Source organism: Lagopus muta, chromosome 15, assembly GCF_023343835.1.
Source record: "Lagopus muta isolate bLagMut1 chromosome 15, bLagMut1 primary, whole genome shotgun sequence".
In the NCBI taxonomy this organism is placed as follows: domain Eukaryota; kingdom Metazoa; phylum Chordata; class Aves; order Galliformes; family Phasianidae; genus Lagopus; species Lagopus muta.
In genome coordinates, this window is record NC_064447.1 from 7,614,895 (window position 1) to 7,630,048 (window position 15,154).

The following is a 15,154-nucleotide window of genomic DNA, read 5'->3' on the forward strand; positions in this document are numbered from 1 at the left end:
AAGACAAGAAAAGGAAAGATAGTTGGGAAAGGGAGTAAATTTTTCATTCTCAAGTGAAGTCACATATTTCAGGCATCAGCACATTTTCACTACCTACGATTTGATCTTTTTTTTTTTTTTCTCCATAAGGAAAAGAAAGTTCTTGATTTTTGGATCAAAGCTGTTGTGTTGATTTATACTTCCTTCTCTACCCTGTTTAGATCCTAATCATGTCAAATGCATCAAGGAAAGCAGTAACAGTAGGTGAAATTGTTAATCTGGTATCCGTTGATGTCCAAAAGCTAATGGATCTCATTATCTATTTTAATGGAACCTGGCTTGCTCCTATTCGGATTATCATCTGCTTTGTCTTCTTGTGGCAGGTAAAATATGATGACAGTACATAGCAATCAATTTCCGTTCTGGGTATCAAAGGAAAAAGGACTTTTCAAAATTCATCTTAGAGTTTTGCTGGTCTGAGCAACCTGAAATTGCCATGGTTTTTTTAGCTGTGTAGCATGGAAAATTCACTTCTACTGTCAGAAGTTATTTTTATTAGTATAGAGTCTTTTCCTGATCCTTGACTATCTTCTTACCTGTATATTCAGTATTCAGTCTCTTTTAGGGAAAAAAGTGTGATTATAATTGTTCTGAGCTGACTGATAAACTTCTACCTGCAATTTTCCTCTGCCTGCTCTCGTTCCAGTCAAAATGTAGTGGCCCACTGCAGGCTCTAGGTCCAGTCGCAGCTCTTCTGCACAGTAACAGAACGTAAAGAAAAATGGTTGTAGTAACAACTTGATCTGCTTCATCCTGAAGGTTTGTTACCATAAGATCAGCAAAAGAAACAGAAGCAAAGTTCTATGATATTCAAAAGGAGTATTGGATATGCTGAATTGCACAGATATCAAGGAGTTCTGCAAGGAGAGAGCAAAACCCAAATGAGAATCAACGATGCTAATCTGAAAGATCCCTTTTTCCCCTAATGCATTGTATGGCATTTTCTCAGTAGGATAAGGTTGTATTTCTTTGCCTGTTCTTGACAGTGTGCAAAGTGGAAGTATGAGCACAGCAGAGACAATTTCTAAGAGCTTTCCAGAGGCCTTTGAGACCTTCCTCCACTAGGCAGTATGGACTAGTGCCAGGTGCCTGCAGAGTGCCATGACCCTGGAAAGTAAATTGGTAGCTGTGGTATGAACAGTTTAAAGTCCATCAGCCCTTTCTATTGATGTTGCCAAGCTGAATGTGCTCGTGTGTACTGAGTTACATGAGAGTTTTCAGTGGCAACTTGCAGATTGCTTTAAGTTTTTCTAACTTTTAAAAATTAACACTTTATTTGCTAGTTTATAAACCATTTGTGTAAGGATTACATTTGTCTGCTTGTATATCAGCACTCACATTTCTAGCAAATGCTGTTTGCAGAGATGTGACTAAACCACAAGAAACAAACTCCCTGTTTTGGTGTGGAAGTTAAGAACTCAAGAGCTCTCCAAGAGTATGTGGCACTGTACTTGATGGCTGCCATTTCATCTCACTAATTGATGTAAATTCAGGCAAACTTGGTTATTTATGTTGCAAGAATAGCTTGTTTTCTAAACAAAGTCTGTTTTTGTTTGGTGTCACTTCCATATGCCAGCCACAAGATGTCCTCCTTGATAAATCCAAGAGCAGGTGGGAAGCAAATGACTTGAACCACCAAGCCTGCTTCTGGATCTCTCTCAGCACGAATCTAGTTCCTAAAAGGAAAGCAAATAAATTCAGCAGAGTATGATGACAGGAGTTACCCTGCTTGGAGAATGAGCAACCCACAGTGTTTACACAGCTCAGCTCCCAAGAAAGGCAAAGGCTGGACTAGAGAAAAACCTTAGACTTCAGGGATGCTAATCATAGGTTTCAAAGAAGGAATGTGAGCAAGAGGGAGCAGAAGACTGTCATGTATAGTAAAACCAAAAGTTCTTCCACTTTCCTTCTTTCTCCTGGCAGCTCCTTGGGCCATCAGCCTTGGCTTCAATTGCTGTATTCCTTTTTCTTTTGCCTCTGAATTTTATGATCACCAAGAAGAGGAGTCATTTCCAGGTACATTTTGCTTCATAAAAATGAAGTTTTTTACTAACATGAATTATGCTAGGATTCAACTTTAAAATCTAAGTTAAAGGCTGCCATGCTCTCCTGGGGAAGGATTACATGTAACCCAATGCTACAGAAAAAAAATTGAAGGCTGATGGTTATAATAGGCAAGTTGCTAAGTTTTGTATTGGTGTGTATCACTATCATTTGGCTTTAAGTGATGGGTTAATATATATTATTCACAACGACTACGACTCTCTGAACCTAGGAGAATTCAAAGCCTACAAAGTTACTTGAGGTTTAGATAAGCTCATCTGCCTTCTTTTACTTTGTGTTTGCTGAACTATTCTGCTTTTGTATTTATTGCCAGTAAAAACAATGCTCTAAAAAAGAAAAGCAAAATGTCCCCAATCTCAAAGATTTACAAGCAAAAGAGCATACACAGCTGAACTGCAGGGAAATTTATTCAGAGCTCATGGGCAGGATTAAAGTGGTTTTTCAGAATAATTGCTCAGTTATATATTCAACCTATTAAATGACAAACTCAAATATTTATTACAGGAGGCCCAGATGAAGCATAAAGACGAGAGGGCCAAACTTACCAATGCCATTCTTAGTGACATTAAAGTAATCAAGCTCTATGGTTGGGAAAAAACCTTCATGGAAAAAGTGCATGCTATCCGGGAGCAAGAACTTCAGGCTCTAAAAAGATCTCAGATTCTCTTTTCAGCATCTCTAGCTTCTTTCCATTCATCAACTTTCCTGGTGAGTGGTTCATCCTCCTACACAAAACATGCACTGTTACATCCACTTCTCTTCGTGGTACTGTCTGGACAGATTCTCCCTGTTGGACAGCTAAAGATAATATCTGTGTGGAGCAGCTGATGGTCTCACAGGAGGAGCTGAGCCCCAGTGATCAGCCACACATACTTTTACTGTCCTAACAGTTCTGTTAACACTTTACCTTGTCTCATGATGTGCTCCAAGCAGATGAAGTCTGCTTTGTAAAAACCACCAGGAGACCTCCAGCTACACAGAGTTCAGAACACAGTCAGTAACAGCACAAGCCACTTTTGCTGTACTGTTGCAGGTCAGCCATATATGCTTTTAATGGAAGATGGCCATGTTTTCATCTTACTGCAATTGCAGCACCAAACCTTCCTTAAAGCAGACCAAACATCAAATGATCAGACTTGGTTTATCACCAACATGCAAGACCACACCTGTGATATTTGCAGAACAGCAGTGTAACGTATGTGAATGATAACCTAGATTTAACTAAGTGAATTCCAGAGTATTTAGAAAGGGATCTGCCAACTATGAATCATTCTCTTTTCCTTGTCTGAAGCAAATGGTTCGGTTTTGCTTTGCTCTCTTCCAGATTGCATTTGTCATGTTTGCTGTCTATACCCTGGTGGATAACACACACGTCCTGGATGCTCAGAAGGCCTTTGTATCTTTAACACTGATCAACATTCTCAACACCGCACACTCATTCCTGCCATTCTCCATAAATGCTGCTGTCCAGGTTAATTGCAGGCTATGTTTCTTTTTCTTTGGCCAAAATTGTTTTTTTATGTATCACCATTAAAAGGTAAAGATGGGAATGTCTTAATGGCTTTGAGACTCAGGTCAGCTATTTAATTGCTATTTTGAAACAGTGAAGTGCAAGGACTTGCAGCTAGAAGTATTTTTTAAGTACTGTTTTTCAGAAAGACTCCATATGACAAAATAGTCCCCAGGAGTAGTTCTTAAATCTTTCAGGGCCTTATAAGCATCATGCTGTGCAAGGCAGAATTCTAATGTTTTTTCCATTGGGCAGTATCTGTGCTTCACTGCCCCTGGAAGCATCGTTAGTCTTATATCACAAGCAGCAGTAGACATGAGATGGGCTTCTAGTTCTGCTATTAATCACAAGAGACCAGAGCAGTGGGGCAAAAATCTCCATGGCAGACCAGGGAAACCTTGCTAGGCCAAGCCAGAGATAAAAGCAAGTCATTTTTCAGTGAGAATTGGGAAATTGCTCTTCTCTTCTGCACCACAAGAAGGCTGTTCTGACTCTTCATACACAGGAGCAATTGCTAAAAAAATTGCAAGATGAATTTGGGGGAAAAAGCACCAATATTCAAAGATGTGAACAGAAGAAAAAAACACATGGAAGAACAAACCTTTCTGATGAGCTAAGTGAAAGTAAAGGCAATTAACTTAGGGAAGAGTTGCATTTGATGCATTTGTATAAGAGTTGCAATCCAGATGCATTTGTCCATCTATGCCTACAGCATCTGCAACGCAGCACCCAGTCAACAGTCTTCAGTGGGTTTTCAGGTTAAGTCTTTTAGTTGTAGTTCCCTTTCTATTCTAAATCTTAGTGTGTGTGTGCTTCTTCATTTCAGGCCAAAATTTCTTTAAAACGCTTAGCAGCTTTTCTGAATCTGGAAGAACTGAATCCCGAAAGCTCAAACAGAAACACTTCTGACTGTGGTGAGCTTTTGTGTTACTATTGTTGTCTTACAGGAGGAATAGTTCATTGTTCAGCTTCTGCTATGATGTCTGCCATAGTTGAGAGAGAAAATTATTTGCCCCTCACCATCATTTTGTTTCTGAGGCCTGGTAATTTCTAACAATGAAATTTAGTCTGGTAATCAGCCCCTTCTTTTGATACTCAAGGTTGATTTTATGTAAGTACATAGTAAAACATAGGGATGTTTTCTGTAGTTACTTTTGAATTTACAAATGTTCTATTTCTCCTATTTTAGTACAGGCAAGTATCATTGTAAGAAATGGAACTTTCTGCTGGAGCAAAGACACTTCTCCCTGTCTTAGAAGGTACAGTCTTAAGCTTAGTCTGCTCAGTTCCGTAGCTCAGAGTGGGAGATGAAAGAATGTTCAGAGCCCAGAGTGAAAGTAGTGTAGAATACATAGAGGTTTCTGCTTCATATTTCACATTGAATCCCAACAATTAAGTCAGATAAAATGGATTCTTTCTTCTATTTCTGTTCTAATAGGAGTACAGAAACGGGAAGGTTTCGGCATCTAGATATTGCCTCAATACATAGAGACTGTACTTACCCAATTATTCACTGAAATGTGGAATTAGATTAAGTAGAAGAAGTGGAATTGGTGCTTATTTCAAAAGGTGCTGCAGTTTTAGAGAAGAAATACTATCCAGTACTTTGGGCTAGTCTATATGCAGAGTGGGATTCTGTGTCTTCAATCTTGGTTTGAAATCTAAACGCAGATATGGACAGAGACTTTCTGGCTGAACATGCCTCTGAAGGGATGAATCCTGTGCTACTGAAAAATGTTAGCATAACTCAAAGAGTAACCTTGTGAAATTATATGAAATTAGAAGCATGCATTTTTTTACTGTTGCACCACAACAGCAATAATTTTGCTCGTTTTCTTTTAGAAAATGAATTTAAAAGGTGGTCAGAGTGACTGGGGGGGGGGTCTCTTCTCTCTATAGGATAGATCTTACTGTACCACAAGGCTCCTTGCTTGCTGTAGTTGGCCAAGTGGGTGCTGGAAAGTCCTCCTTGCTGTCAGCGTTACTCGGTGACCTGGAAAAGATGGATGGCTGTGTGACTATGAAGGTAAATTTTTCCTTGAGCATTTGCTTTTAATTAGGCTGTATTCAAGAACAGTGAGGCATAAACTAAGGCATCACGTACTTGATGAAAACTCACTGCTGAATGTTACAAAGGCTATAGCATAGCAGCCTACATTTAATCACTGAGGAGCGCTTAAGACCCCTCTAATGAGCCTGACTCTTAGGACTAGCAACAGGACTTTGGAGATCCAGTTCCATTTCCCATGCTGACAGTGAGCTATAGAGGCACTGTGGTTAGTCACGTCACTTACACTTGTTTCTTCCTCTGTAACAGAGCAGGGTGAGGACCCCTTTATTTTGCAAAGCACTCTGAGGCCTCTCAATAGTGATGGTTGTTGCATATTTCCATAAAGCTAACTGGGAAGTTGTTTCTTCAAAGACAGATTCACACAGTGCCAAGTTGTACTTACAAAAAAGAGATTGATAACATTCTATTTCTGTTTTTGTAGGGCACAGCAGCTTATGTCCCCCAGCAAGCTTGGATACAGAATGCTTCAGTGGAAGATAATATTCTCTTTGGGAAGGAGATGGATGAAATGTGGTTTAACAGAGTGATTGATGCTTGTGCACTGCAACCTGATTTGGAGAGCTTCCCTGCAGGGCAGAAGAGTGAAATAGGCGAGAAGGTACTGGACCAGTTTTATGGAAAAGTTACCAAAACATGAGTAAATTCAACTTTGGATGTCCTGCTTAAACACCAAGGAAGGAATTAAATTTGGAAGGGCAAGTACTCAGGAATTTCTGAAAAGTTGGGCTATAATTTAAAGGGGTCTCAAGCCCATCTCTTAATAGTTAACTAGAGATATGAGAGATGCATCAGACGTAGTAAACAAATCCAGGTCATTTATGGGTCCTCTTTTGTAGGAGAGTGGAGTTTCTCAAGAGAAGACGCCCCTGCTTCAGCATCTCAGGAGCCCGATTTGGTGGGAGGGAGGGAGAGGAAAGAAAGAGACCATCATTTAATAATAAGCAACTCATAAAACCTCATAAAGGAGTCACGAGTTGACAGTTATGCCAAAGCACACTAATAAACAGTACCAATGCATTTTTACAGGGAATAAATATATCTGGAGGACAGAAACAAAGAATAAGCCTCGCTCGTGCTGTGTACCAAAGGTCTTCCATTTACCTACTAGATGACCCCCTCTCTGCCGTTGATGCCCACGTTGGACAGCACATTTTTGAACATGTTCTTGGACCCAATGGTTTACTGAAGGACAAGGTTTGTTATAAATCCTGAACTCTAAAAGACATCACAATGTTTCCAGTCATAAAGACCTCACAAACGTTTCCAGTCATGTAAGTTACTTTACCAATGGTTCCCTTTTTATTTATTTATTTATGTTACTAGCAAAACTAGTTAGTGGCATGGGTAACCAATATGCTGCATAGATTGCAGAGAAGTCTTACAGTAAATTTTAGCTAGGAGGAGGAAGACTGAAAGGTTAGGTTCTTCAGAAAGGCTGCCTTTATCTTCACTCAAACCACATGCCTAATTCCAGCCTTACTTCCACAGCAAAGCTGTTGTTCTAAGGTCTTCTGTCACTATTAGATTTTTCCTGCTTTAGGATTTATTTCTAGTATAGTTTGGAAAAAGTGTCTATTCTATTCACTTTATCATAATCCCTCATCCAGTCAATTTTGATGGCAGCACCTTTCTAGTTCTCATCACCCAACTGTTCATTACTTAAATTTCAGTCTTAAGATCCATCTTAAACCTCCTTTCTTCTTTGCATTTGGTTGCACTGGTATACCTTAGTATTTCTCTGCTGTCAGACAATACAGATGATAAATGTGGATACATAAGAAGGGATGACAGGGCACCTCTATTTTTTTTTTCTCCATCTTACAATTTGACACTGTAGTTTTGTTCAGTCTGAAAAAGTTTTCAGACAAATTCTTTTCTGGTATACTGGCATCAATGACAATGAACGTGACAGACTCTCCCATTACCATCATACTCCTTTGGAGCTTCAGCCTGAGTAGAATCAACAACATTGGACTGGTCAGTGAACCCTCCAGAGGGTCCTCCTACATGGTGCTGATCTGAAAAGTTAGGCATCAGTTCTGATCTTTGCTTTTTTATGCCATGCATGACACAGAGCAAGCTGGTTCACCTCTCCACTCATGATTTTCCGCTTAGTTGTTTGTTTGGTTTTTTTTTCCCCATGATTTTCTCCTTAGTTTTCCACTTACAAAGCCATGCTGCAAAGGTAAACTTTGACAAAGAGACACTCAGAAGTGACAGGAACAAAAAGCAAAAATATTCTCACATAAGTGAAAGTTACAGCTCTGAGGATGTCTTCTTAGAAGACAGTTAATTGCAACAACTCACATAAACAGGGGAACACCAGAACAATTGTAACTGTTCCCTCTTTATTCAGACTCGTGTTCTTGTGACTCACATGATCAGCATTTTGCACCAAGTGGACAACATTGTTGTGTTGGTGGATGGAATGATCGCAGAAATTGGTTCCTACCAAGAACTTTCACAGAGAAATGGGGCTTTTGCAGAGTTTCTTCAGTCACACAATACTGCAGAAGAGAAGGCATGCTCTGGTTTTCCAGGTAATGCAAGTTAATTGGAATTGTTTTTCCCAGACATACCATTCTTGTTTCCTTAATGTTATACTTAATGAACTGGTGGTCTTGCTGCTAGGAAGACGGAAAAGAGAACAGAACTGGAAAAGCCAGTCTTAAGTTTTGTTCTGTGAAGGACATTCTGAGCAGGAATTCCATAACAGTAAGCTGTCGCTTTTAGTGGGAAAAATGCCAGTCAAATGAGCTGAGTCATCACCTCAAAACTGGATTTTGAATTTCTTTCTTAGCAAACAACAATCACGCACTTAACATAATTACCCACTTTACATGCAATTCTTCAAGCCTCACTTTGATATTTCTATCCTTATGAACAATTCTCTGTAATCTTTTCTTTTACCAGTTTCTCAAAGACTGTAACAGGATAAAGTAGTATTAAAAAGCACTTAAATAGTGCGTTTATTTTATAGCTACAGGGGACATGGGAGATACCATCACCTCTAGAAACAATCTGTCAGAGGACAAGCTCTTTAGGTAAGCTTAAAGCTGTCTCAAATACCAAAGAACTTGCTCTGGAAGTCCACACAAACATACAAGAGTTTCTTAATGAGTATGAAAATGGTTTGGGATTGGTCTTCACTAATAACAGCAAACTGGCAAAACTAAAGAACAAATAAGGAACAACTTCTGAATATGGCTGTTTGCAAACATTTTTTCCATATTTCACTTGAAGCTAGAATCTGTCCTGGAGCTTATACTAGGCATGGAGATCCTCTGCTCGCTCTTCCCAGTAGGGCTGTAAGGTCTGGCTTGTTTCACACCAGCTACAGCCAGTGAACACTCAAGCTTCTGCCTGTTAATAGCTACATTTAACAGAGCTCAGTGCTTGTGATACATATGGACAATTTCTGAGGTCACTCTGGAGGACCCCAAAAACAACAGCCTTTGAAAAAAGAATGACTACAAAGGAGATGAATAAGGATGAGTAAATTTCTCCAACTTTCACATCCCATTTGACTCTGGGAAAAGTGCACTGCCACTGTAAGAAATATTAAAAATGCACTCTAGGGAGGAAGAGCAGTTCAACTTTATTCTCTACAAATAAACACATATGGTAGTAAAATTTCCTGGATATAAATGCCTTCCAAAAGGCTCACTGCCTTAGCAAAAAAATTGAAAGGATTTTTGTTTTCTTTATAAAGTGACAATTCAGTCAAATCTCCTGCTATGGGAAGGAAGACCATTCCTGTAAGTCAAGACTGTACTACTGCTGAAGTCACTGAAGGAAGATTAACCAGGGGAGAGAAAACTCAGCAAGGCAGGGTAAGCACAGCACTTTTCCTCTATGGGTGAAGGGAAGTATTGCAGCTTTGTCACTGACCCACTCATGGCAGGTGGGTCAGTTCTCTTCCAAAGTTCAGGTCCAGGAATGTCATCTGAGCTGTATAAATCTGCCCTATAATTGAGACAAAGTCATTTCGGCATTATTTTATATAACACCTTCTGTGCAAACTGTATCTCCCCACTTACCCCAATCTAAGCACCTTTTTAAAAATAAAAGTAGTCACGTACATTGCAGAAAACACATGGGAATGAGAGAAGAAAAAGTAATTTATGATCCCTGAGGATCCTGATGATGATACTGATCTGAAAATTGACCTGAAGGGAGGATATAACAGACGCAGTCAGGGTGAATTGGTGTAAAGGACAGATTACAAGGGACTTTTGAGCTTGTGTCTGCCTGCAGACTCTTGAAGCTGGTGAGAAGGGGTGTTCTCATCTTGCCTGTGAGGGACATTTCAAAATGCCAAGGCAAAGAGGGTACTGTATAAGAAAAGCAGCAGATGTGGGACTCCAGCTAGGAGGAGTCAGTCACAGACAGGATGTGTACTCAGGACACACTGTAGTTGTAAAATGTGAGAAAAAGAATAACTGAAACTACGCACTGCTACTGTTAGAGATGAGGAAGATGTCAGACATCTGAAAAAGGAGCTGCACTGAGCACAGTGTTAAGCAGATTGGGATCTCCTCACCTCTGCCACTCAGCAGTTAGTCCTGTGGGCAGTCAGTAGGGTACATACCAGCTCTCATTGAAACCTATAACAAACATAAATCTCTGCCTAGCATAAGGAAAGTCTCATCTTCATTCCAGCAGTAACACCAGCGTAAATTCATCAGTTGCCTACAATTACTGGTTAACACCACAGATTTAAGTATGACTTCATTATTCATCCTCCTGGAAAATAAAATAATTTTTTGCTATGGTTCAAAACATATAATTGAGTAGATATGCCCTAATAATTATTCCTTGCCTCAGAGCTGTTTTTCCTCTTTAACAAGCTTAAGCCTTCCAACTTTTTCTTTTTTTTTTTTTTCCCTCCTTATTGGTTCACTCTAGGTTAATGCTTCAGTTTATGCAGCCTACCTGAGGGCAACAGGCTTACCACTGTGTGCCTCCATCATTTTGTTGTTCACATGTCAGCAAGGTCTATCATTTTTTCGTGGTTATTGGCTCAGCATGTGGACAGAAGACCCTGTACACAATGGTACACAGCAGTACACAGAGCTAAGAGTTGGAGTCTTTGGTGCACTAGGAGTCATTCAAGGTTCGTTTAACTTCTTACCCAGTTGTTTCCATCTCCATTTCCCATATTCAAGATGTTTTTCTCACAATACAAACAAGTGCATACCCACGAGCTTTTCATCTCCTGGGTTCTTAGCACCAGCCCAAAAAGTTTGGCATGGGACCTACAACTATGGGCTCTGATACACAAAGAGGATTTTTAAGGGATCTAAACAATATTTCCAGTGTTACTGCCTGAAAATCCCACCTCGTAGTATGCTAAATGTGTTCTGTGTCTTTTAGCAGACCACGATAAAGTGTCTTCACTTCCTAATGGAAATGTACGACCTGGACCCTAAGCAAAAAAAAAAAAAAAAAAAGACAAAAATCAGCTACATTTTTCTATCAAATACCCTTGTATCTAACATCAGATCCTGAGGTTTGGCTTAATTATTACCAGATAGCCAGTTCCTTTCACTAATATAGCATTCACACTAAATGAAAGTCATGATGTCACAAAAGGGATCTCAAAGGTAACTTTGTTCAGATCCAGTAATAATAATTATTTTTTAAATTACAGCTGTTGTCAGATTTGTGTCCACAGCAGCAATCTTTCTAGGCGGCGTGTTAGCTTCACACAAGCTGTTTGTGCAGTTGCTGAGGAATGTTGCTAGATCCCCAGCAGTCTTCTTTGAAGAGACACCCATTGGAAACTTGCTGAACCGCTTCTCCAAAGAGATGGATGCCATTGATTCTATCATCCCTGACAAGCTGAAGTCCTTACTGGGATTCTTGTTCAACTTGCTTGAGATCTACCTTGTGATCATAGTGGCTACACCAAAGGCAGCTATGGCCATAGTGCCCTTGACTGCTTTTTACGCTGTATTCCAGGTAGGAGCTCATAGTATACATAAAGAAGAAAACAGCATAGCCACATCTCTGTGGAGAGCCTGCCCCCACTTCTTAGGGGCAGAGACATGCAGAAACTAGTTTCATCATCTCCAATTGCATCTGAACAAGAATAACACCAGCTCTTCCCACATCACCTCAACTTTCCAAAGCACGAGATCTCTGGAATGAAGACTTCTAAGTTTCTGTTGTCCAAATCAAATCTGCCCTGGGGCTACATTCCTCATCTCCATTAGCGTACATGAAATGATATTAAGACCAAAGGCATTTTTCCTTTCCTTCAGCATTCCTGTGCTGCTTTTAATTCAGCCATGTACACTAAGCAGTTCCCATATTGAGCTCAATGCTCTGCCAGGTAAGACTAAATAGAAGGAAGGGATGTAAAAGTGCAAGTATGCCTCCATTCTCAGTCAGGCAAAGGGCTGGTCTACAGTAGAAAGCAAGAATAAGTTTAGAGGCTCTGTGAGTTACAGCGCCTTTGCCTTCCTGCATTACCCAACTGTGGGGTTATTCTTAATGACAACAGGACATAACACAGGCAGAAACACCACCTCACCTTTTAAGGGCATCTCCTGCCTGCCCATTAGGTTTTATAACAGTAGGATAGTATGTACTCTTGCACTTGCTGAGTCCTTTCCAAATTTTCTATAGATCATCTCAACAGAGATGTTAACCATCTAGTCACTTCTCTTTCCATTTCCCTTTGTACCAGCATTTCTATGTCATCACCTCCTGCCAGCTGAGACGCATGGAGGCTGCCAGCAGATCACCAATCTACTCCCATATTTCAGAAACCTTCCAGGGGAGTAGCGTGATCCGTGCTTACAAGGACCAGGAGAGGTTTATTTTGAAAAGCAACTGCCTAGTGGATGAGAATCTGAGAATATGCTTCCCTGGAGCTGTTGCTGACAGGTACAAATCTTCAGAGTAGAAGAAATTACAGTTTACTGCCACGGCCCTTGTGAGTGGAGAGGGCTGCTCTTGGGGCAGGGGTGGAGGCACACAGAAGATGAGACGTTGATGCAGCGATCTGAGGGTAAGACAGTCTCTTACATTTATCACTAATAATACACCCCTCTCTGGCAATGTGCTCCTCATACAACCAGTGTGCTCCCTCTCTGTTGTATGACTGGGGACACGTGCTCACACGTGGCTGGAGGTACCATTCAACGTCCTAAACGCAAGAAGCTAAAGTAATTACTGGCCTATCTGGGTACATACATGACAGTGCATAGGACATGTAGTATATGCAGAATCCATCAACCACCTGTCATGAGCAGGTGAGAAGTAGCAGAGTAAGAAAGGTTAGATCAATTAATAGAATAAATTGTGCTAGCTGTTCATCCAGCTGCCCTTGGATAAAATCCTAACAGAGACCACAGGCCAACCAGTTTGGAGAGATTGGAGTCACTCATGAGCTACAGGGCAGATGATAACAGCAACCAGAGCATGGTAAGGTCTTTGTTGTACACTGCAAAATAATTGTGGAGCTGCTGGGGATACAAACAAGATACTGTGTGGTAAAAAGTAGCAGGGCACCCAACAACAGCTCTGTAATCTTCTCTTGCAGGTGGCTTGCAACAAACCTAGAGTTCCTTGGCAATGGCGTTGTATTGTTTGCAGCACTATTTGCAGCAACTGGCAGAACACATCTTAGTCCAGGAACTGCAGGCTTCTCCATTTCATATGCTCTTCAGGTGATAGTAATAACATGCTTATGTGGCACCAAAAATCAAATTTTAATTTCTGCCATTTCTCTCTCTAAAAAGTCTTTCTGTAATTTTCTAAATGCCTTCTCAAACCTTGCTGTCATTGCTGACCCAGACCAACCGGAGCACGCAGCCCTTGTGATACAAGGGACCATAAGACATATGCAGCAGCTGTCTTTTTCCTCCAACATCTGACCTCACACTTAAGGCACAATATGCTCCAAGCACCTGAAGATGTCCTTATTTGCTTGTAGACTAGCTACAGAACAACCTATGGAATAGTCACACTACCTTTTTTTTTTTTTTAAGCTCTTTAACAAAGCCTTCTACCCACAGAGACTTGTCAAAGTTTATTTTTTAGCCTCTGAAGGGATAATTTCTCACATAATTAGCTGATGAGAATGTCTTTGTACATACTAAACATAACCTGTGAGCACACATCAAAGTTCTTTCATCTGCCTTAGTGTTTCTGCTCCTTTCCGCTAGATAACTGGTGTTCTGAACTGGATGGTGCGCTCTTGGACAGAAATTGAAAACAACATTGTTTCTGTGGAGAGAGTGAGCGAATACTCCAGGACTCCTAAGGAGGTAGCCAGCCGGTTGTTATCTTGTGCTAGTAAGGTCAACATCACTGCCAATCAAATTAGCAATTGTACTGTTCCCCATTTTTGCTCTTCTGAAAGATGCTGTATTCCCTTTAAGACACTGCAGCCTTTTTAATCCAACTGACATGGTTGTTTTATAACCTCAGATCACTGTATTTCCTTACAACACTTAAGCATTAGATTTGTCATTAAAATAGCTTCAGCTGTTAACAGTCCTGGAATGAATGAGCCATGTTTTCTGCCCATATCTGGAGTATGTATTTACTGTGCAAGTTCAGATGCAGTTCTGATAACTGATGGCTACTAGATAGCCTTTTAGCCACTAAGAATCTCCAGTGCAATCGTTTTTGTTCTATAATCATTATTTCTCCATATGCTGACCTGATATCAGACAAAATGAGACTTCTTTCATAGCCACAGAGACACAAACCTTTTCATTGAAACACTTAAATATCAGAATTCTGACATGCAAATGTTTATCCCCATTTTCAGTTAAGGTGACTGGGATCTCTGCACAAAGTAAAAGGCCACATTTGCAATATGAAAGTTAGACACCTTTTTCTCTCCTGGAAGCAGTAAATTGATCAGGAAGAATACAGAATACACATCTTCATAAGATTCCTATTTCAGTAAGGCTAATTCACTTTGTTATTTGAATCAGCTTTATACACTGCTCATGTTTTTCATCTGTCTAGGCACCCTGGACTCTAAATGACAAACTTCAAGGTCAAGTTTGGCTTACTGAAGGAAGAATTGAATTTAGAAACTATAGTTTACGATACAGGCCAAATTTGGAGTTAGCTCTGAAGCACATCAACCTAACCATCAATGGAAAAGAGAAGGTAAGTAAGAACATCCAGAAGAGCTGAAGTGTGAACAGTGCTTTGCAGTGATTAGATCTGGACAGATGCAGTCCCTGCTCTGCATCAGTACCTTGTAAGAGTGAGAACTGGCGAGGTATGAGCCTTTCCTGTCAATCACGCTGTATATCCCTTCTAGTAAAAAGGAGTGTTTCTGGGATTGCTCCATGCACTGTACATTTCTTGAGTGAAATTTCATTTCACAGAGGATTAGCAGAGTTACAGCAAAGAAACTTCACTTTCAAAGAAATTTCTACATCAAGGCCCTGTTCTACATGGTAAGCCTTCTAGTGGATAGTTTCCATTAGAGGCCT

At 40.3% G+C, this 15,154-nt stretch overlaps 1 protein-coding gene across 1 annotated transcript in view; it reads left to right on the top strand.

Moving 5' to 3' along the window:
• ABCC6 (ATP binding cassette subfamily C member 6) overlaps positions 1 to 15,154 on the top strand; it is a 31,717-nt gene that overhangs the window by 13,318 nt on the left and 3,245 nt on the right. The window contains exons 10-27 of the mRNA XM_048961809.1: positions 201 to 362; positions 1,963 to 2,055; positions 2,608 to 2,811; positions 3,428 to 3,574; positions 4,440 to 4,527; positions 4,803 to 4,872; positions 5,513 to 5,639; positions 6,106 to 6,282; positions 6,711 to 6,878; positions 8,041 to 8,224; positions 8,665 to 8,728; positions 9,397 to 9,517; positions 10,593 to 10,800; positions 11,338 to 11,648; positions 12,379 to 12,578; positions 13,237 to 13,363; positions 13,862 to 13,963; positions 14,676 to 14,822. Coding sequence (XP_048817766.1) covers positions 201 to 362; positions 1,963 to 2,055; positions 2,608 to 2,811; positions 3,428 to 3,574; positions 4,440 to 4,527; positions 4,803 to 4,872; positions 5,513 to 5,639; positions 6,106 to 6,282; positions 6,711 to 6,878; positions 8,041 to 8,224; positions 8,665 to 8,728; positions 9,397 to 9,517; positions 10,593 to 10,800; positions 11,338 to 11,648; positions 12,379 to 12,578; positions 13,237 to 13,363; positions 13,862 to 13,963; positions 14,676 to 14,822 — 2,700 coding nt within the window. The remainder of the gene's footprint in view (positions 1 to 200; positions 363 to 1,962; positions 2,056 to 2,607; positions 2,812 to 3,427; positions 3,575 to 4,439; positions 4,528 to 4,802; positions 4,873 to 5,512; positions 5,640 to 6,105; positions 6,283 to 6,710; positions 6,879 to 8,040; positions 8,225 to 8,664; positions 8,729 to 9,396; positions 9,518 to 10,592; positions 10,801 to 11,337; positions 11,649 to 12,378; positions 12,579 to 13,236; positions 13,364 to 13,861; positions 13,964 to 14,675; positions 14,823 to 15,154) is intronic.